The sequence below is a fragment of the Cherax quadricarinatus genome, chromosome 84 (assembly GCF_038502225.1).
Source record: "Cherax quadricarinatus isolate ZL_2023a chromosome 84, ASM3850222v1, whole genome shotgun sequence".
NCBI lineage: Eukaryota > Metazoa > Arthropoda > Malacostraca > Decapoda > Parastacidae > Cherax > Cherax quadricarinatus.
This window is the reverse complement of record NC_091375.1, coordinates 2,419,149-2,442,099: the sequence shown is the minus strand read 5'-3', so window position 1 is coordinate 2,442,099 and position 22,951 is coordinate 2,419,149. Positions and strand designations below refer to the sequence as shown.

Here is a 22,951-nt window from a genome sequence, read left to right as displayed (position 1 = left end):
ACAAAAATGATTAAAGATTTCTTAACAGGGAGAACCAGATGTGACAGTTGTAAAGGAAAAAAAAGTGATGGCCAAAATAATACCTATTTACCTGTACATGGTTCTGGGGATGATCACCCCTGCAGCCCAGTCCCAGATAAGACCTCCCTGTGGAAAGCCTGATCAGTCAGGCTGTTGTGCACTACTAGGAACCACAGCCTGGTTGATTTTTAGTGGCAGGAAAAAAGGTATGGGCTACAAAAGAGATAGTGCTACAACCACTGGAAATTTTAAAAAAAAAAAAAAATTAGATAAAACACTGAACACCAAAACATGGACATTACAGGTAAAACTGTGCTCGTGTAGCTACAAACAAGTCAAAGTGAGCCACCACCTCATTAAATAAAATCACCAAAGGAGCAAGTGTACAAGAGTAGACTAGAGAAACTAGTACAAAAGCCACATTTCACCCCAAACAAAGTGAATGAATGTTTACATGCACCAAACTGTACGTTCACCAGAGGAGTCTGTTTCATATGGGTAACTTGCTTGTTAATCTAAAGTCTTATAAATTGTTAATTGTCTGTATGGATGCAACTGCAGTAATCTTCCAATTATTGAAGTTATCAAATACAGTGGACCTTCGGTTATCAGCTGTAATCCGTTCCAGGTCAGCCTAAAACCGAAATAATATTTTCCATAAGAATTGATGTAAACCCAATTAATCCGTTTCAGACATCCCAAAATGTTAGCAAAAAATACATTTTCTTAAGATTAACTATAGTTTTACGTACAGAAAACAATGAGTACATTCATTACTTACCTTAAAATATTTGTAGTTTTAACGTAGGGCAAGAGGCAAGCAGTATTTATTTGTAGGAAGTCAGTGTAGGCAGCGGTACATGTAGGTACAGTACACGTATGTAGCCCCCCCCCCTTCCCGGGCTACACTACACAGCCATATTATTACCATGTTCACTGAGTTTAATTGTTTCTAACAATTACCTTTAGATGCCATCATAAACAAAGGGAGAAGTAATGAATAATTCATGCCGAGGCTTGTAAACAAAAGCTAATGTACTATTAACCCTTTGAGGGTTTCGGCCGTACTAGTACGGCTTACGACCCAGGGTCTAGCGCCCTCAAATCTAGTGGGAGAAAGCTGGTAGGCATACATATGAAAGAATGGGTCTATGTGGTCAGTGTGCGCAGTATAAAAAAAATCCTGCAGCACACAGTGCATAATGAGAAAAAAAAAAACTTTGACCGTGTTTTTGGAATAAAACAGCGACTTTGCACTGTATTTTCGTATGGTATTTATTGTTGTATTCTAGTTTTCTTGGTCTCATTTTATAGAATGGAAGATATATTACAGAAATTGAGATGATTTTGACTGGTTTTACAATGAAAAGTACCTTGAAATTGAGCTCAAAGTAGCAGAAATGTTCGATTTTTACCAAAGTTCAAAAGTAAACAAATCATGCCAAACATCCAATACACGTCAACTGGTGAGTCTAATATTCTTTCACAAGTGTGCTGATATTTTTATTTTTTTTTTATTTATTATCACACCGGCCGATTCCCACCAAGGCAGGGTGGCCCGAAAAAGAAAAACTTTCACCATCATTCACTCCATCACTGTCTTGCCAGAAGGGTGCTTTACACTACAGTTTTTAAACTGCAACATTAACACCCCTCCTTCAGAGTGCAGGCACTGTACTTCCCATCTCCAGGACTCAAGTCCGGCCTGCCGGTTTCCCTGAATCCCTTCATAAATGTTACTTTGCTCACACTCCAACAGCACGTCAAGTATTAAAAACCATTTGTCTCCATTCACTCCTATCAAACACGCTCACGCATGCCTGCTGGAAGTCCAAGCCCCTCGCACACAAAACCTCCTTTACCCCCTCCCTCCAACCCTTCCTTGGCCGACCCCTACCCCGCCTTCCTTCCACTACAGACTGATACACTCTTGAAGTCATTCTGTTTCGCTCCATTCTCTCTACATGTCCGAACCACCTCAACAACCCTTCCTCAGCCCTCTGGACAACAGTTTTGGTAATCCCGCACCTCCTCCTAACTTCCAAACTACGAATTCTCTGCATTATATTCACACCACACATTGCCCTCAGACATGACATCTCCACTGCCTCCAGCCTTCTCCTCGCTGCAACATTCATCACCCACGCTTCACACCCATATAAGAGCGTTGGTAAAACTATACTCTCATACATTCCCCTCTTTGCCTCCAAGGACAAAGTTCTTTGTCTCCACAGACTCCTAAGTGCACCACTCACTCTTTTTCCCTCATCAATTCTATGATTCACCTCATCTTTCATAGACCCATCCGCTGACACGTCCACTCCCAAATATCTGAATACGTTCACCTCCTCCATACTCTCTCCCTCCAATCTGATATTCAATCTTTCATCACCTAATCTTTTTGTTATCCTCATAACCTTACTCTTTCCTGTATTCACCTTTAATTTTCTTCTTTTGCACACCCTACCAAATTCATCCACCAATCTCTGCAACTTCTCTTCAGAATCTCCCAAGAGCACAGTGTCATCAGCAAAGAGCAGCTGTGACAACTCCCACTTTGTGTGTGATTCTTTATCTTTTAACTCCACGCCTCTTGCCAAGACCCTCGCATTTACTTCTCTTACAACCCCATCTATAAATATATTAAACAACCACGGTGACATCACACATCCTTGTCTAAGGCCTACTTTTACTGGGAAAAAATTTCCCTCTTTCCTACATACTCTAACTTGAGCCTCACTATCCTCGTAAAAACTCTTCACTGCTTTCAGTAACCTACCTCCTACACCATACACTTGCAACATCTGCCACATTGCCCCCCTATCCACCCTGTCATACGCCTTTTCCAAATCCATAAATGCCACAAAGACCTCTTTAGCCTTATCTAAATACTGTTCACTTGTATGTTTCACTGTAAACACCTGGTCCACACACCCCCTACCTTTCCTAAAGCCTCCTTGTTCATCTGCTATCCTATTCTCCGTCTTACTCTTAATTCTTTCAATTATAACTCTACCATACACTTTACCAGGTACACTCAACAGACTTATCCCCCTATAATTTTTGCACTCTCTTTTATCCCCTTTGCCTTTATACAAAGGAACTATGCATGCTCTCTGCCAATCCCTAGGTACCTTACCCTCTTCCATACATTTATTAAATAATTGCACCAACCACTCCAAAACTATATCCCCACCTGCTTTTAACATTTCTATCTTTATCCCATCAATCCCGGCTGCCTTACCCCCTTTCATTTTACCTACTGCCTCACGAACTTCCCCCACACTCACAACTGGCTCTTCCTCACTCCTACAAGATGTTATTCCTCCTTGCCCTATACACCATTTCTACACTAAGGCTGCAGTCTGCATAACAGTAAATCTTCTATTTTTTGTAAGAATAAGAACTGAAAGTGGAAAGCCAAAGAAATATAAGAGGGGCCTGGGGATGTGACTAACGAACAGAGGAAATGTTATTTTAGTGCCAGGAATGTCTTTCTTGCTTATTCTGGACCCTATTTGGAAATTGGCATCTTTTGAAATTTGTGTGAAATTGCCAAAATTGCTAAATTCTGACCACTGTATTGGATAGTTGAAATCAGTAAATGGGTGGTTTCTTGTACTCATTCAATAGAAAAAATGGAGTTCTAGCGAAATAGTTATGATTTTTGTCGACTAGTACACTGGAATTGGCCGAAAATAGGGCTCAAAGTGGGCAAAATCGCTGATGTGTAAACATCGTCGGGACTGTTAACTTCGCGAGAGCACAATTCTTTAAGTTTTCCATCAAATTTCATACTTTTGGTGTCATTATGATTGGGAAAAGATTCTCTATCTTTTCATAAGAATTTTTTTTTTTTTTTTTAAATTTGGCCGACCCTGAGAACAAGTCTCGGAGAGGGCCTGTCGACCCTCAAAGGGTTAAAGACGGTTACTGAGCAAGACGCCAGATTCAGTTTTCCCTAATGCTGAATCAGAGAAAACAATGTTTACTCTCCACTCGACAGTATATAAACATGTTTATATGCTACATGCTATGTAACGTGTTTCTCATATAATTTTGAAGAAAATATATATGGATTAATGAAAATGTCCATATTAACCTAAAATAAGACATTTAACCCTTTGACTGTCGAAGGGCCCAATCCTGAAGTTGCTCCTGGTGTCGCAAAATATTCGAAAAAAAAAAATTATTTTTTCTTATGAAATGATAGAGAATCTTTTCCCGATTGTAAAGACACCAAAAAAACGAAATTTGATGGAAAACTGACGGAATTACGCTCTCGCGAAGTTAGCGACTTCGGCGATATTTAAAAATCGGCGATTTCGCCCACTTTGAGCCCTATTTTCGGCTAATTCCGTTATTCCAGTCAACCAAACTCATAACTATTTCTTCAGAACTCTATTTTTTCTATCGATTGAGCACAAGAAACTGCCCATTTACTGATTTCAACTACCCGATAACATGGTCAGAAAATTGCAATTTGGCCAATTTCACGAAAATTAAAAAATACGACAATTTCAAAATAAGGTCCAGAATGAACAATGCAGACATTCCTGGCTCTAAAATAGGATTTTCTTTGTTCATCAGTCATGTCTCCAGGTCCCTGTGATATTACTCTTGCTTTTTATTTTGAAATTTTATTCAAACAAAAAATAGAAGATTTACTGTTATGCAGACTACTGCAATACTGTAATAATTGTAAAAATTACATCAACCCATTCATGACTGCGTATTAGAATGGCTATTTGGACATTTATTGGACAATGACATTATTTGTTTACTTTTGAACATCGGCAAAAATCAAACATTTCCTGTACTTTGTGCTCCATTTCCAGGTTCTTTTTATAGTAAAATTAATCAAAATCACCTCCATTTCTATAATATAGTTTCCATTCTATCAAATGAGACCATGAAAACGAGAATACAACCACAAATACTATACGAAAATAGACCACAAAGTCGGCATTTTAATTAAAAAAAACGGTCGGAGTTTTTTTTTTCTCATTATGCACTGCGTGCTCCAGGATTTTTTTTATGTGGTGCACACTGACCACACAGACCCATTCTCTCACATGTGGGCCTACTAGCTTTCTCCTGCCTGATTTGAAGCCGCTAGAATTTATGAGTATATATACGTCAAACACGGTACCTCACAAACGTATATATACGGCCGCGACAGTCAAAGGGTTAATGTGCCCAAGAGTGATTATTATTAAACATATATCACATATAACCTAGGTAGTAGGTTGGTAGACAGCAACCACTCAGGGAGGTACTACTGTCCTGCCAAGTGAGTGTAAAACAAAAGCCTATAATTGTTTTACATGATGGTAGGATTGCTGGTGTCTTTTGTCTGTCTCATAAACATGCAAGATTTCAGGTACGTCTTGCTACTTCTACTTACACTTAGGTCGCACTACACATACATGTACAAGCATATATATACACACCCCTTTGGGTGTTCTTCCATTTTCTTTCTAGTTCTTGTTCTTGTTTATTTCCTCTTATCTCCATGGGGAAGTGGAACAGAATTCTTCCTCAGTAAGCCATGAGTGTTGTAAGAGGCGACTAAAATGCCGAGAGCAAAGGGCTAGTAACCCTTTCTCCTGTATATATTACTAAATGTGGGATGTGGCCGGTGTGTTGAAAGATAGATATTGCATATAAACATTGCTACACTCCCTGCCTGCCTGCTGCACTCCCTGCCTGCCTGCTGCACTCCCTGCCTGCCTGCTGCACTCCATGCCTGCCTGCTGCACTCCCTGCCTGCCTGCCTGCTGCACTCCCTGCCTGCCTGCTGCACTCCCTGCCTGCCTGCTGCACTCCCTGCCTGCCTGCTGCACTCCCTGCCTGCCTGCTGCACTCCCTGCCTGCCTGCCTGCTGCACTCCCTGCCTGCCTGCTGCACTCCCTGCCTGCCTGCTGCACTCCCTGCCTGCCTGCTGCACTCCATGCCTGCCTGCTGCACTCCATGCCTGCCTGCTGCACTCCATGCCTGCCTGCTGCACTCCATGCCTGCCTGCTGCACTCCATGCCTGCCTGCTGCACTCCCTGCCTGCCTGCCTGCTGCACTCCCTGCCTGCCTGCCTGCTGCACTCCCTGCCTGCCTGCCTGCTGCACTCCCTGCCTGCCTGCCTGCTGCACTCCCTGCCTGCCTGCTGCACTCCCTGCCTGCCTGCTGCACTCCCTGCCTGCCTGCTGCACTCCCTGCATGCCTGCTGCACTCCTTGACTCTATGCCTGCCTGCTACGCTCCTTGCCTCTATGCCTGCCTGCTACACTCCTTGCCTCTATGCCTGTCTGCTACACTCCTTGCCTCTATGCCTGCCTGCTGCACTCCTTGCCCCTATGCCTGCCTGCTACACTCCTTGCCTCTATGCCTGCCTGCTACACTCCTTGCCTATATGCCTGCCTGCTACACTCCTTGCCTCTATGCCTGCCTGCTACACTCCTTGCCTCTATGCCTGCCTGCTGCACTCCTTGCCCCTATGCCTGCCTGCTACACTCCTTGCCTCTATGCCTGCCTGCTACACTCCTTGCCTATATGCCTGCCTGCTACACTCCTTGCCCCTATGCCTGCCTGCTACACTCCTTGCCCCTATGCCTGCCTGCTACACTCCTTGCCACTATGCCTGCCTACTCCACTCCTTGCCTCTATGCCTGCCTGCTGCACTCCTTGCCCCTATGCCTGCCTGCTACACTCCTTGCCTCTATGCCTGCCTGCTACACTCCTTGCCTATATGCCTGCCTGCTACACTCCTTGCCTATATGCCTGCCTGCTACACTCCTTGCCCCTATGCCTGCCTGCTACACTCCTTGCCTCTATGCCTGCCTGCTGCACTCCTTGCCCCTATGCCTGCCTGCTACACTCCTTCCCTATATGCCTGCCTGCTACACTCCTTGCCTATATGCCTGCCTGCTACACTCCTTGCCCCTATGCCTGCCTGCTACACTCCTTGCCTCTATGCCTGCCTGCTGCACTCCTTGCCCCTATGCCTGCCTGCTACACTCCTTCCCCCTATGCCTGCCTGCTACACTCCTTGCCTATATGCCTGCCTGCTACACTCCTTGCCTATATGCCTGCCTGCTACACTCCTTGCCTATATGCCTGCCTGCTACACTCCTTGCCTATATGCCTGCCTGCTACACTCCTTGCCTATATGCCTGCCTGCTACACTCCTTGCCTATATGCCTGCCTGCTACACTCCTTGTCTATATGCCTGCCTGCTACACTCCTTGTCTATATGCCTGCCTGCTACACTCCTTGCCTATATGCCTGCCTGCTACACTCCTTGCCTATATGCCTGCCTGCTACACTCCTTGTCTATATGCCTGCCTGCTACACTCCTTGCCTATATGCCTGCCTGCTACACTCCTTGCCTATATGCCTGCCTGCTACACTCCTTGCCTATATGCCTGCCTGCTACACTCCTTGCCTATATGCCTGCCTGCTACACTCCTTGCCTATATGCCTGCCTGCTACACTCCTTGCCTATATGCCTGCCTGCTACACTCCTTGTCTATATGCCTGCCTGCTACACTCCTTGCCTATATGCCTGCCTGCTACACTCCTTGCCTATATGCCTGCCTGCTACACTCCTTGTCTATATGCCTGCCTGCTACACTCCTTGTCTATATGCCTGCCTGCTACACTCCTTGCCTATATGCCTGCCTGCTACACTCCTTGCCTATATGCCTGCCTGCTACACTCCTTGTCTATATGCCTGCCTGCTACACTCCTTGCCTATATGCCTGCCTGCTACACTCCTTGCCTATATGCCTGCCTGCTACACTCCTTGTCTATATGCCTGCCTGCTACACTCCTTGTCTATATGCCTGCCTGCTACACTCCTTGCCTATATGCCTGCCTGCTACACTCCTTGCCTATATGCCTGCCTGCTACACTCCTTGCCTATATGCCTGCCTGCTACACTCCTTGCCTATATGCCTGCCTGCTACACTCCTTGCCTATATGCCTGCCTGCTACACTCCTTGTCTATATGCCTGCCTGCTACACTCCTTGTCTATATGCCTGCCTGCTACACTCCTTGTCTATATGCCTGCCTGCTACACTCCTTGTCTATATGCCTGCCTGCTACACTCCTTGCCTATATGCCTGCCTGCTACACTCCTTGCCTATATGCCTGCCTGCTACACTCCTTGCCTATATGCCTGCCTGCTACACTCCTTGCCTATATGCCTGCCTGCTACACTCCTTGTCTATATGCCTGCCTGCTACACTCCTTGTCTATATGCCTGCCTGCTACACTCCTTGTCTATATGCCTGCCTGCTACACTCCTTGCCTATATGCCTGCCTGCTACACTCCTTGCCTATATGCCTGCCTGCTACACTCCTTGCCTATATGCCTGCCTGCTACACTCCTTGCCTATATGCCTGCCTGCTACACTCCTTGTCTATATGCCTGCCTGCTACACTCCTTGTCTATATGCCTGCCTGCTACACTCCTTGCCTATATGCCTGCCTGCTACACTCCTTGTCTATATGCCTGCCTGCTACACTCCTTGTCTATATGCCTGCCTGCTACACTCCTTGCCTATATGCCTGCCTGCTACACTCCTTGTCTATATGCCTGCCTGCTACACTCCTTGTCTATATGCCTGCCTGCTACACTCCTTGCCTATATGCCTGCCTGCTACACTCCTTGCCTATATGCCTGCCTGCTACACTCCTTGCCTATATGCCTGCCTGCTACACTCCTTGCCTATATGCCTGCCTGCTACACTCCTTGCCTATATGCCTGCCTGCTACACTCCTTGCCTATATGCCTGCCTGCTACACTCCTTGCCTATATGCCTGCCTGCTACACTCCTTGCCTATATGCCTGCCTGCTACACTCCTTGCCTATATGCCTGCCTGCTACACTCCTTGCCTATATGCCTGCCTGCTACACTCCTTGCCTATATGCCTGCCTGCTACACTCCTTGCCTATATGCCTGCCTGCTACACTCCTTGCCTATATGCCTGCCTGCTACACTCCTTGCCTATATGCCTGCCTGCTACACTCCTTGCCTATATGCCTGCCTGCTACACTCCTTGCCTATATGCCTGCCTGCTACACTCCTTGCCTATATGCCTGCCTGCTACACTCCTTGTCTATATGCCTGCCTGCTACACTCCTTGCCTATATGCCTGCCTGCTACACTCCTTGCCTATATGCCTGCCTGCTACACTCCTTGCCTATATGCCTGCCTGCTACACTCCTTGCCTATATGCCTGCCTGCTACACTCCTTGCCTATATGCCTGCCTGCTACACTCCTTGTCTATATGCCTGCCTGCTACACTCCTTGCCTATATGCCTGCCTGCTACACTCCTTGCCTATATGCCTGCCTGCTACACTCCTTGTCTATATGCCTGCCTGCTACACTCCTTGCCTATATGCCTGCCTGCTACACTCCTTGCCTATATGCCTGCCTGCCTTGAATTCTATCATGTTTCTCACTTTCTTTACCAAAGGGATTTTATTAGAAACTTTCTTTGGGGCTATGGTTACTTATTTTGCAGTTGCACTTAATCAGTAACCACCAAAAACAATGAGCAGAAGCTTCCTCACTCACCCACAGCCACACTGACTCAGGAACGTGTGAGCAGCTGGCAGTGGACGCATCCAATAGGGCTGATGAGCAAAATAATGGTTGATAACTGGAAGCCGAAAAACTGGCCGATAACCGAGGATCCACTGTATTAAGGAAAAGTATGAATAGTACTGGGGTAAGAAGATACTTATTCTTTCCAAGATATATTATACTTTAAATTTAACTATGCGTACACATTTCTTTGATTTACATTTTTACTGGGATTTCATTTAAACAGGGTAATACTATACTGAATGGTACCTCAACCCCTAAACGGTCCAAATATATATATACGTTCACTCACGTAGCGCCGCAATTTTTTTTCCTATTAAAAAAAAACTTTAATAGGAAAAAAGAGCATATGGTACCCAGGCGCCCCCAATTATTTTAATATGGCGCACAGTGAGTGCGCACACCCATTCTCTCATGTCTAGGTGACTCAGGCTGATCGTGGCAATGTTGAATGAATGACAAAGAAAACGTATATATACGTTTGGGGCACTACGAACGTGAACGTATATATATGTTTGGACCATTTAAGGGTTAAGTACATTCTCCATAATCACTTAAAGAGTTCATATACTTCCTGTTTGTTTATTAGGCATCTACCTTGATGAGAAGCATATATCACCACCTTTTAATACCTTATTCTAACTGATTTGTTTTTATGATTCTTTCAAAGAGTCAAGAAAATTTTGCATTCTGAGGTATACAAAATCCCACGGTTAAAAGCAAGGACTTAAATTTACATTAGTATGTATCAATTATTGCAACTTGCCTTAGTTCTCTAGAAGTATGTTTTAATTGCCTGAAAAAAAAAAAAAAAACAATTACTGTATCTTTATATTTGTAGTAAGCATTTTACACATAATTTTCAAGAAAAACAGTCCAGTGGTAATGTATGCTAAACACAAAGTACAAGAGAAACCACACTGTCTGACTTCAAATATAAAACATCTTATCATAATTTCTGGTAATTATAAATCAACATTTAGAGAATCAAACTTGTATACTCAAAAAATTTTCTACTGACTAGATGGTTTATTCACAAATTGTTCTTAACTGATATTAGTAGAGTATTGACGAGGCAAAAAAATTTAAATGTCATTTGGTTTCAGAAATCAAATTATGACCCTTTATGGTAAAACAAATAAAGAAAAACACCCAATCCACCTTGCATCAAAGTCCCATATGAGCTGATCTAAAACCGCTTCAAATTAGTGCATTGCCCTAAAAAGCTAGTCACAGGTTCACTCATCCTGGAATGAGCCACAACCTCCATCTTTTCTCAAAACCTCTACGCTCCTCAATAGTGAATACGATACACAGAATAAAGAGTTCAGAAATTAAAAAAAATAATGTAGGGAGCAGGGAGCAGTTTTTATGGCCACCAAAGTCCATTTGGCCAGTACATTAATTTTTCAAGATGAAAGCCATTAGCCACCTTTCAGTTTTTTTTTTTCTGACCTTGACACATGATCTAGCCACATTTTTCTAAAATTTTATCTTGCACCTCTTCAGAAAAAATCATTAAGCTCCTTAAATGCACCATCAATCTTTTCCACAATATTTTTCAAGCCTTCACATCTCCCTCTCATCATCATACAGCCTCTCCTCACTTAGCAGCATACTCGTTTACCAACGACGGGATCTGTGACCAGTATGCATACCTAAATAATGTATATTAGAGCTGATTTCCTCTATTCTGTTATTACAATATACAGTATACTACTGTACATACATTTAAAAATATACCAGAAATGTTATAAATGGTGCAATGGTGACATTAAAACACTATCAAAGATGGCTGACACAAACCCATTACCATTATAATATGCTCCTCACTTAGCGACGAATTTGTTTACCAATGTGGTCTTAGGAACATAACTCCATCATTAAGTGAGAAGAGGCTGTATTTCCTCTCATAAATGCTCGCTTCACTTTTCTGCTCTGGGGAATAGTACACTGACTAAAGTCTTTCTAGAACCCCACTCACCCTCAAACAATTTTGGATTTGTTTTACAATATCCGGTTTGTTCAACTTTTTCCTACATACATGCTTGCCAGGTTTCAAGTTGCACACTCAGCCCAGCCTGATCTACCAGGCTGTTACTGCTCATGGCCAGCAGGCCTACACAGTTACCAAACCCTGGCTGATCTGGTACTTCTTGCAGAAACTGCCGTTTCCATTTTAGATCTATAGTATTTATATTTCTAATTATCTGAAGACAATTTCAGGGGTCACTGCCCCCATGGCTTCAACCCAGACCAGGCTGCCTGGCTGATGATTTGATGAACCAGGCTCGTGGTGTTAGCACATAGTCCAACAGAGGTACAACACCTAGGCTGATCAGGAACAGGCCTTTGAAACTTGTCAAGTTTCCTCTTCAAGAGAACTAGGGGTTTGTCGGTAATTCCCTTTATGTATATACTGTATAGAGGGCATTAAAAAGTCTGGAGTTTACCTGGAGAGGGTTTCAGGGGTCAACGCCCTTGCGGCCTGGTCTGAGACCAGGCCTCATGGTGGATCAGGGTCTGATCAACCAGGCTGTTGCTGCTGGCCACACGCAGTCTGGAGTTTACCTGGAGCCTTGGAGGTATTTTGTACTGTCTTCTGAGCCTCTTGCTCATGCAGGGAGTAATTCGGTGTAAAGGATTTGGGACTAACCAATTGAATTTTAAAGGTATAAATTGTGATTTACATTTCTTGCCTACATGCTCATGAGTACAGCTAAAGAAATATACTCAAATGAGTCAGTAACTAGCTTCCCCCAAGTTTTAGAAATGGTGCCTGCTACATATTTGTATAGGTACTATATAAGGTCACACTAACTCCCTCCCCCCCCCACACACACATGAAAATCAACAAGCAATAGTAACTAGAATATAGCAAAGGTGAGATATATATATATACAGGAAGGCCCCACTTATACGGCTGGTTAGGTTCCAGGCTACCGCCGTAAAGCGGAAACCGCCGTAAAGTGGAACACCCTTTTTTCCCACTTACAAATGCATAAAAACACTAGATAACAAGTTTACACTAACATATATTAAGTTAGCAATAGAACCAGGCATCAAAAAACAATAAAACGTACAATACACACATACTGCACTCATTACTTACCTTAAAATATTTATAGTCTTAATCTAGGGTGAGACAAGTAGTATTTATTGTAAGAAATCAAGTGTGGTATGTATGGTAGTCAGCCAGGCTACCATACCAGGCCACCCCACCCACACATACAATTCTATGATATTTAAGCATCCCAGAGCGATAAAATGTATATACAGTTCACTCATTACTTACCTTAAAATATAGGGTGAGATGAGTAGTATTTATTGTAAAAAATCAAGTGTGGTATGTATGGTAGTCAGCCGGGCTACCATACCAGGCCAACCCACCTACACATAATATTCTATTACATTTAAGCATCCCAGAGCGATAAAATGTATATACAGTTCACTCATTACTTACCTTAAAATATTTGTAGTCTTAATGTAGGGTCAGGAGTAAGTAAATGAGATAAAACGAATAAATGAGAGAGAGAAAGAATGAGTGCATGAGAGAGGACAGGCGCAGAGTTATGTAAACAAACCAGGCGAAGGTAAGTTTTGTAAACGAAGTGTACACGTCTGGTTTGTGTACAAGTTACATTGTGTACAGGTTGTCTCTACATTGATATGGTAGAATAAATAAAGAAGAACACTCCCATTCTCATGTAACATCATTTTGAGAAGAAATGATGCTCTGAGTGAAGGCAATGGAAGTAAGTCACTCTGTCTGACTTTTTTGGGTTATCCTAGGTTCTCTACACATATGTTGTTATGTATGATAATCTATGTAACTGTATTTGTGTATACCTGAATAAACTTACTTACATACATACGAAAGGAATAATTTTCTACAGTTACCCCCAGTAACACATTTTCTCTTATGTTAGATTAGAGAAAATGTTATTCTTGGCATCACTTGTACAAGTTATCTGGCTACCACATCTCATATTTCTTTCAACACACCGGCCGTATCCCACCGAGGCGGGGTGGCCCAAAAGGAAAAACGAAAGTTTCTCCTTTTACATTTAGTAATATATACAGGAGAAGAGGTTACTAGCCCCTTGCTCCCGGCATTTTAGTTGCCTCTTACAACACGCATGGCTTACGGAGGAAGAATTCTGTTCCACTTCCCCATGGAGATAAGAGGAAATAAACAAGAATAAGAACTAGAAAGAAAATAGAAGAAAACCCAGAGGGGTGTGTATATATGTGCTTGTACATGTATGTGTAGTGTGACCTAAGTGTAAGTAGAAGTAGCAAGACGTACCTGAAATCTTGCATGTTCATGAGACAGAAAAAAGGACACCAGCAATCCTACCATCATGTAAAACAATTACAGGCTTTCGTTTTACACTCACTTGGCAGGACGGTAGTACCTCCCTGGGCGGTTGCTGTCTACCAACCTACTACCTATATATATATATATATATATATATATATATATATATATATATATACACATATATATATATATATAAATATAATATATATAATATACATATATAATATACATATATATATACATATATACATACATATATACATACATACATACATACATACATACATATACATACATACAGGTTTTTCTCCTTTTTCTAAATAGCTATTGTTCTTCTTTATTTCTTCTATTGTCCATGGGGAAGTGGAAAAGAATCTTTCCTTCGTAAGCCATGCGTGTCGTATGAGGCGACTAAAATGCCGGGAGCAATGGGCTAGTAACCCCTTCTCCTGTAGACATTTACTAAAAAAGAGAAGAAGAAAAACTTTATAAAACTGGGATGCTTGAATGTGCGTGGATGTAGTGCGGATGACCAGAAACAGATGATTGCTGATGTTATGAATGAAAAGAAGTTGGATGTCCTGGCCCTAAGCGAAACAAAGCTGAAGGGGGTAGGGGAGTTTCGGTGGGGGGAAATAAATGGGATTAGATCTGGAGTATCTGAGAGAGTTAGAGCAAAGGAAGGGGTAGCAGTAATGTTGAAGGATCAGTTATGGAAGGAGAAAAGAGAATATGAATGTGTAAATTCAAGAATTATGTGGATTAAAGTAAAGGTTGGATACGAAAAGTGGGTCATAATAAGCGTTTATGCACCTGGAGAAGAGAGGAATTTAGAGGAGAGAGAGACATTTTGGGAGATGTTAAGTGAATGTACAGGAGCCTTTGAACCAAGTGAGAGAGTAATTGTGGTAGGGGACCTGAATGCTAAAGTAGGAGAAATTTTTAGAGAGGGTGTGGTAGGTAAGTTTGGGGTGCCAGGTGTAAATGATAATATGAGCCCTTTGATTGAACTTTGTATAGAAAGGGGTTTAGTTATAGGTAAAAGTAAGTATACAAGATATGATGTAGGGCAAAATGACAGTAGTTTGTTGGATTATGTATTGGTAGATAAAAGACTGTTGAGTAGACTTCAGGATGTACATGTTTAAAGAGGGGCCACAGATATATCAGATCACTTTCTAGTTGTAGCTACACTGAGAGTAAAACGTAGATGGGATACAAGGAGAATAGAAGCATCAGGGAAGAGAGAGGTGAATGTTTATAAACTAAAAGAGGAGGCAGTTAAGATAAGATATAAACAGCTATTGGAGGATAGATGGGCTAATGAGAGCATAGGCAATGGGGTCAAAAAGGTATGGGGTAGGTTTAAAAATATAGTGTTGGAGTGTTCAGCAGAAGTTTGTGGTTACAGGAAGGTGGGTGCAGGAGGGAAGAGTAGCTATTGGTGGAATGATGATGTAAAGAGAGTAGTAAGGGAGAAAAAGTTAGCATATGAGAAGTTTTTACAAAGTAGAAGTGATGCAAGGAGGGAAGAGTATATGGCGAAAGAGAGAGAGGTTAAGAGAGTGGTGAAGCAATGTAAAAAGAGAGCAAATGAGAGTGTGGGTGAGATGTTATCAACAAATTTTGTTGAAAATAAGAAAAAGTTTTGGAGTGAGATTAACAAGTTAAGGAAGCCTAGAGAACAAATGTATTTGTCAGTTAAAAATAGGAGAGGAGAGTTATTAAATGGAGAGTTAGAGGTATTGGGAAGATGGAGGGAATATTTTGAGGAATTGTTAAATGTTGATGAAGATAGGGAAGCTGTGATTTCGTGTATAGGGCAAGGAGGAGTAACATCTTGTAGGAGTGAGGAAGAGCCAGTTGTGAGTGTGGGGGAAGTTCGTGAGGCAGTAGGTAAAATGAAAGGGGGTAAAGCAGCCGGGATTGATGGGATAAAGATAGAAATGTTAAAAGCAGGTGGGGATATAGTTTTGGAGTGGTTGGTGCAATTATTTAATAAATGTATGGAAGAGGGTAAGGTACCTAGGGACTGGCAGAGAGCATGCATAGTTCCTTTGTATAAAGGCAAAGGGGACAAAAGAGAGTGCAAAAATTATAGGGGGATAAGTTTGTTGAGTATACCTGGTAAAGTGTATGGTAGAGTTATTACTGAAAAAATTAAGAGTAAGATGGAGAATAGGATAGCAGATGAACAAGGAGGCTTTAGGAAAGGTAGGGGGTGTGTGGACCAGGTGTTTACAGTGAAACACATAAGTGAACAGTATTTAGATAAGGCTAAAGAGGTCTTTGTGGCATTTATGGATTTGGAAAAGGCGTATGACAGGGTGGATAGGGGGGCAATGTGGCAGATGTTGCAGGTGTATGGTGTAGGAGGTAGGTTACTGAAAGCAGTGAAGAGTTTTCACGAGGATAGTGAGGCTCAAGTTAGAGTATGTAGGAAAGAGGGAAATTATTTCCCAGTAAAAGTAGGCCTTAGACAAGGATGTGTGATGTCACCGTGGTTGTTTAATATATTTATAGATGGGGTAGCAAGAGAAGTAAATGCGAGGGTCTTGGCAAGAGGCGTGGAGTTAAAAGATAAAGAATCACATATAAAGTGGGAGTTGTCACAGTTGCTCTTTGCTGATGACACTGTGCTCTTGGGAGATTCTGAAGAGAAGTTGCAGAGATTGGTGGATGAATTTGGTAGGGTATGCAAAAGAAGAAAATTAAAAGTGAATACAGGAAAGAGTAAGGTTATGAGGATAACAAAAAGATTAGGTGATGAAAGATTGGATATCAGATTGGAGGGAGAGAGTATGGAGGTGAATGTATTCAGATATTTGGGAGTGGACGTGTCAGCGGATGGGTCTATGAAAGATGAGGTGAATCATAGAATTGATGAGGGGAAAAGGGCGAGTGGTGCACTTAGAAGTCTGTGGAGACAAAGAACTTTGTCCTTGGAGGCAAAGAGGGGAATGTATGAGAGTACAGTTTTACCAACGCTCTTATATGGGTGTGAAGCATGGGTGATGAATGTTGCAGTGAGGAGAAGGCTGGAGGCAGTGGAGATGTCATGTCTGAGGGCAATGTGTGGTGTGAATATAATGCAGAGAATTTGTAGTTTGGAAATTAGGAGGAGGTGCGGGATTACCAAAACTGTTATCCAGAGGGCTGAGGAAGGGTTGTTGAGGTGGTTCGGACATGTAGAGAGAATGGAGCGAAAAAGAATGACTTCAAGAGTGTATCAGTCTGTAGTGGAAGGAAAGGTTGGAGGGACGGGGTAAAGGAGGTTTTGTGTGCGAGGGGCTTGGACTTCCAGCAGGCATGCATGAGCGTGTTTGATAGGAGTGAATGGAGACAAATGGTTTTTAATACTTGACGTGCTGTTGGAGTGTGAGCAAAGTAACATTTATGAAGGGATTCAGGGAAACCGCCAGGTCGGACTTGAGTCCTGGAGATGGGAAGTACAGTGCCTGCACTCTGAAGGAGGGGTGTTAATGTTGCAGTTTAAAAACTGTAGTGTAAAGCACCCTTCTGGCAAGACAGTGATGGAGTGAATGATGGTGAAAGTTTTTCTTTTTTTGGCCACCCTGCCTTGGTGGGAATCAGCCAGTGTGTTAACAAAAAAAAAAAATAATTCTAAACTGTTGTACTCTGGGCACCTCTGCAAAAACAGTGATTATGTGTGATTGAGGTGAAAGTGTTGAATGATGATGAAAGTATATTATTTTTGGGGATTTTCTTTCTCTTTGGGTCACCCTGCCTCAGTGAGAGACGGCCGACTTGTTGGAAAAAAAAAAAAATCTTTCTTAAAATCTTTTAACCTATCTGATGCTAATCCAACCACTGAAATTTGTAATTAAGGCAACTCTAAACTCATCTTATGTGGCTTCTGTATGAAACCTACATCCATTCCCACATACTATTAAAATCTATCTTCTACAATTTTTTCCCTGCAACATGTCGAGTTTTACATAATCCTCCTCCTTTTCATAAACTTAATTATTTTCTCCCAAGTCTCAATCACAATTAAAATTCATAGAACATAATAAGAGGATTATTTTAAAGCTTCCATGAAATCCTCTGAAAATTTCAACACTTATGAAAGAAATCTGATGCAGTAGGTACTAATATTTTTGTATCTTATAGAATGCAGAAGTATTAAGACATTTCTGCAAACTTACAGGTGAGAACTCGAAGAGGTAGGAGTAGAGGACACCGCACTGATTGCTGCCGATGATCGAACTAAAGGAGGCGGCCGTACTGTACTTTGAGACGCCTGTTGGGTGAATAAAATATTAAGTTATGATGAAATCAAACTAAATACATTATGTACCTGAAGAATGCATGCAAGTGTTCCAAAATCTTTGCAAATCCCTTCTATAACATGTTTGATCATCATTCAGCCTCGACTACAGTACCAAGCTGCAATGAAATGGATTAACTGAGAATGGCATGTATCCCAGAACATAAATGTCTCCCCATGCATCAGTTTTTACATCTAGTGCACTTTCCTTGTTGACTGATAGAGTAATACTGCAAAATATAATTTAAATGCATCTTAGAACCAGCTGTAGTAGTGTATGTATATGGTCGACATCTTAAGAGACTGACAAAACCATACCTCCAATAACATAATAATAATAATAATAATAATAATAATAATAATAATAATAATAATAATAATAATAAATAATAATAATAATCCTAATAATAATGCTCTCTTTTTACATTGCTTCACCACTCTCTTAACTTCTCTCTTTTTCTCCATATACTCTTCCCTCCTTGCATCACTTCTACTTTGTAAAAACTTCTCATATGGAGAAAAAGTTAGCATATGAGAAGTTTTTACAAAGTAGAAGTGATGCAAGGAGGGAAGAGTATATGGAGAAAAAGAGAGAAGTTAAGAGAGTGGTGAAGCAATGTAAAAAGAGAGCAAATGAAAGAGTGGGTGAGATGTTATCAACAAATTTTGTTGAAAATAAGAAAAAGTTTTGGAGTGAGATTAACAAGTTAAGAAAGCCTAGAGAACAAATGGATTTGTCAGTTAAAAATAGGAGAGGAGAGTTATTAAATGGAGAGGTAGAGGTATTGGGAAGATGGAAGGAATATTTTGAGGAATTGTTAAATGTTGATGAAGATAGGGAAGCTGTGATTTCGTGTATAGGGCAAGGAGGAATAACATCTTGTAGGAGTGAGGAAGAGCCAGTTGTGAGTGTGGGGGAAGTTCGTGAGGCAGTAGGTAAAATGAAAGGGGGTAAGGCAGCCGGGATTGATGGGATAAAGATAGAAATGTTAAAAGCAGGTGGGGATATAGTTTTGGAGTGGTTGGTGCAATTATTTAATAAATGTATGGAAGAGGGTAAGGTACCTAGGGATTGGCAGAGAGCATGCATAGTTCCTTTGTATAAAGGCAAAGGGGATAAAAGAGAGTGCAAAAATTATAGGGGGATAAGTCTGTTGAGTGTACCTGGTAAAGTGTATGGTAGAGTTCTAATTGAAAGAATTAAGAGTAAGACGGAGAATAGGATAGCAGATGAACAAGGAGGCTTTAGGAAAGGTAGGGGGTGTGTGGACCAGGTGTTTACAGTGAAACATATAAGTGAACAGTATTTAGATAAGGCTAAAGAGGTCTTTGTGGCATTTATGGATTTGGAAAAGGCGTATGACAGGGTGGATAGGGGGGCAATGTGGCAGATGTTGCAAGTGTATGGTGTAGGAGGTAGGTTACTGAAAGCAGTGAAGAGTTTTTACGAGGATAGTGAGGCTCAAGTTAGAGTATGTAGGAAAGAGGGAAATTTTTTCCCAGTAAAAGTAGGCCTTAGACAAGGATGTGTGATGTCACCGTGGTTGTTTAATATATTTATAGATGGGGTTGTAAGAGAAGTAAATGCGAGGGTCTTGGCAAGAGGCGTGGAGTTAAAAGATAAAGAATCACACACAAAGTGGGAGTTGTCACAGCTGCTCTTTGCCGATGACACTGTGCTCTTGGGAGATTCTGAAGAGAAGTTGCAGAGATTGGTGGATGAATTTGGTAGGGTGTGCAAAAGAAGAAAATTAAAGGTGAATACAGGAAAGAGTAAGGTTATGAGGATAACAAAAAGATTAGGTGATGAAAGATTGAATATCAGATTGGAGGGAGAGAGTATGGAGGAGGTGAACGTATTCAGATATTTGGGAGTGGACGTGTCAGCGGATGGGTCTATGAAAGATGAGGTGAATCATAGAATTGATGAGGGAAAAAGAGTGAGTGGTGCACTTAGGAGTCTGTGGAGACAAAGAACTTTGTCCTTGGAGGCAAAGAGGGGAATGTATGAGAGTATAGTTTTACCAACGCTCTTATATGGGTGTGAAGCGTGGGTGATGAATGTTGCAGCGAGGAGAAGGCTGGAGGCAGTGGAGATGTCATGTCTGAGGGCAATGTGTGGTGTGAATATAATGCAGAGAATTCGTAGTTTGGAAGTTAGGAGGAGGTGCGGGATTACCAAAACTGTTGTCCAGAGGGCTGAGGAAGGGTTGTTGAGGTGGTTCGGACATGTAGAGAGAATGGAGCGAAACAGAATGACTTCAAGAGTGTATCAGTCTGTAGTGGAAGGAAGGCGGGGTAGGGGTCGGCCTAGGAAGGGTTGGAGGGAGGGGGTAAAGGAGGTTTTGTGTGCGAGGGGCTTGGACTTCCAGCAGGCATGCGTGAGCGTGTTTGATAGGAGTGAATGGAGACAAATGGTTTTTAATACTTGACGTGCTGTTGGAGTGTGAGCAAAGTAACATTTATGAAGGGATTCAGGGAAACCGGCAGGCCGGACTTGAGTCCTGGAGATGGGAAGTACAGTGCCTGCACTCTGAAGGAGGGGTGTTAATGTTGCAGTTTAAAAACTGTAGTGTAAAGCACCCTTCTGGCAAGACAGTGATGGAGTGAATGATGGTGAAAGTTTTTCTTTTTCGGGCCACCCTGCCTTGGTGGGAATCGGCCGGTGTGATAATAAAAAAAAAAAAATAATCCTAACCAAATTATGCACTAAACCCACATGGGTCAAGGCTCCAATAAACAATAAATAAACATTGGAATAAAATAAAAATTGCACAGAATGACAAAAATACAGGTTTGACAGATAGTGTACACAATCATCAAAGATATTTATACACTGATATTAAACCCAAATAAGAAAATACATTCTACAACCTATAGAGTACACGTACTATAAATTTCCAGGGGTTGTAGCATACACTTTTCTTGAAAGCCCATTCCAGCAACAATTAAAAGCAATATTATATCTGTACAATAAATTATACATATATATTGTCTGCATTCCTGGCAAATACACTGAATTTATAAATGATGCAGAAAAGGCTGTAAAAATTCCAGGACTAAGTAACATTGCCTAACAGCAAAATGGAGCAAACAACTTCTGAGCAACAGGAACCGCTTTACAGCATTTCGCTAATACAGCAGTTTTCAATTATACCCATTCTTCACCTATTCCTACAATATATATATTCACCACTCACTATAAACTAAGGACGAAATATTTTAAGGTTAGTAAATGTGTACTGTATATGCCTTTTTAGGCCTAGCTATATTGATCACTAAATATATGATAGTGTAAACATGTTACCAGGATTTTATGTGCATTTGAAAGCTATAAAAAGGCTACGATTTGCTTTACAGCAGTAGCCTAGAACCTAACCTGCTGTATAAGCAGGGTTCTCCTGTACGTCCAGGTACAACATGTGAAGGATGGGCAACAATGTTGCAGTTTAGATGGTCATTTGAAATGTGATGTTTTCACACTTCTGGCAAGACAGCTATTAAGTAAATGAATAGTGAATGTTTCCTCCTCTCAGTCACCCTACCTTGCCTTGAAATAGCCAATGTGGAAAAAAAAAAATGGGAAGTGCTGAAGTAGGAGACAAAGTAAGAAAGGGCATACAATACTGTAGTACAAAAGTTTGAAGTGTCAGGGAGAAATAACAAGAATAACCTTGAGTTATGCCCAGAAAAAAAAAAAAAGATTTGGTAATTGTTAACACAAGTTAATAAATAAATAGTCCACTAATACAAATAATAACAATAATGATAATAAATGTTCTTTTATGATGTGCAAGACAAGAGTAGTTTCCTACTGTTAGCGAATAGAAGGTTTGCAAGTGGACTTGACAGCCTTTTTAGCGAGGCAGATATGTCAGATATCTTCTTGGTGGTATCCATTAACCCTTAAACGGTCCAAATAGATCGATGTTCAAATCCGTAGTGCTCCAAAAGTAGATCTAGTTTTTTTTTTACATATTTTCAAATACAGTGGTCCCTCAATAATCGTCCAGCCTGAAAGTCGTCCATTTCGGAAATAGTCCTGTTTTTTCGTCAAAATATTGGCTCGGAAATGGTCCGGTAACTCGCTAATAGTCCTTCGTCCCGGACGCGTACTCACGGTCTGAGCGGCCTCGAGCCGCCTCGGCCTTTCCTTCCCAGCCAGTGTGCCATTGTTTACCAGTGAGCGATGGTCCCCTCACGTGCTCCAGTAAAATATTTCATAATATTTCACTTATTTTAGTGCTTGCAAGTTATTTAAGTGCTAAATAAGCTACCATGGCTCCAAAGAAAGCTCCTAGTGTCAAGCCTTTGGTAAAGAAGGTGGGAAATACGATTGACTTTAAGAAAAACATCACTGAACAATATGATAGTGGCGTACGTGGGCGAACTGGCCAGGATGTATAACAAATCCCGTACAACCATATCTTCCATCATAGCCAAGAAAAAGGAAATCAAGGATGCTGTTGTTGCAAAGGGGGTACATATGCTGACAAAAATGAGATCACCAGTACTCGAAGATGTTGAGAAGTTATTATTGGTGTGGATAAATGAGAAACAATTAGCAGGAGACAGTCTTACGACGTCGCTTATTTGTGAAAAGGCTAGGCAGTTGCATGACGATTTGGTAAAGAAATTGCCTGCAACTAGTGATGATGTGAGTGAATTTAACCCTTTGAGGGTCGACAGGCCCTCTCCGAAACTC

At 41.7% G+C, this 22,951-nt stretch overlaps 1 protein-coding gene across 2 annotated transcripts in view; it reads right to left on the bottom strand.

Annotated features, from left to right (window-relative positions):
• Positions 1–10,344: 10,344 nt before the first annotated feature.
• LOC128704235 (uncharacterized) overlaps positions 10,345–22,951 on the bottom strand; it is an 87,106-nt gene continuing 74,499 nt past the window's right edge. For both annotated transcript variants that reach the window (XM_053799276.2, XM_053799275.2), the window contains 2 exons: positions 18,125–18,219; positions 10,345–10,427 (listed from right to left, as the gene is read on the bottom strand). In XM_053799276.2, coding sequence (XP_053655251.1) covers positions 10,370–10,427; positions 18,125–18,219 — 153 coding nt within the window. In that variant the 3' untranslated portion in view covers positions 10,345–10,369. The remainder of the gene's footprint in view (positions 10,428–18,124; positions 18,220–22,951) is intronic.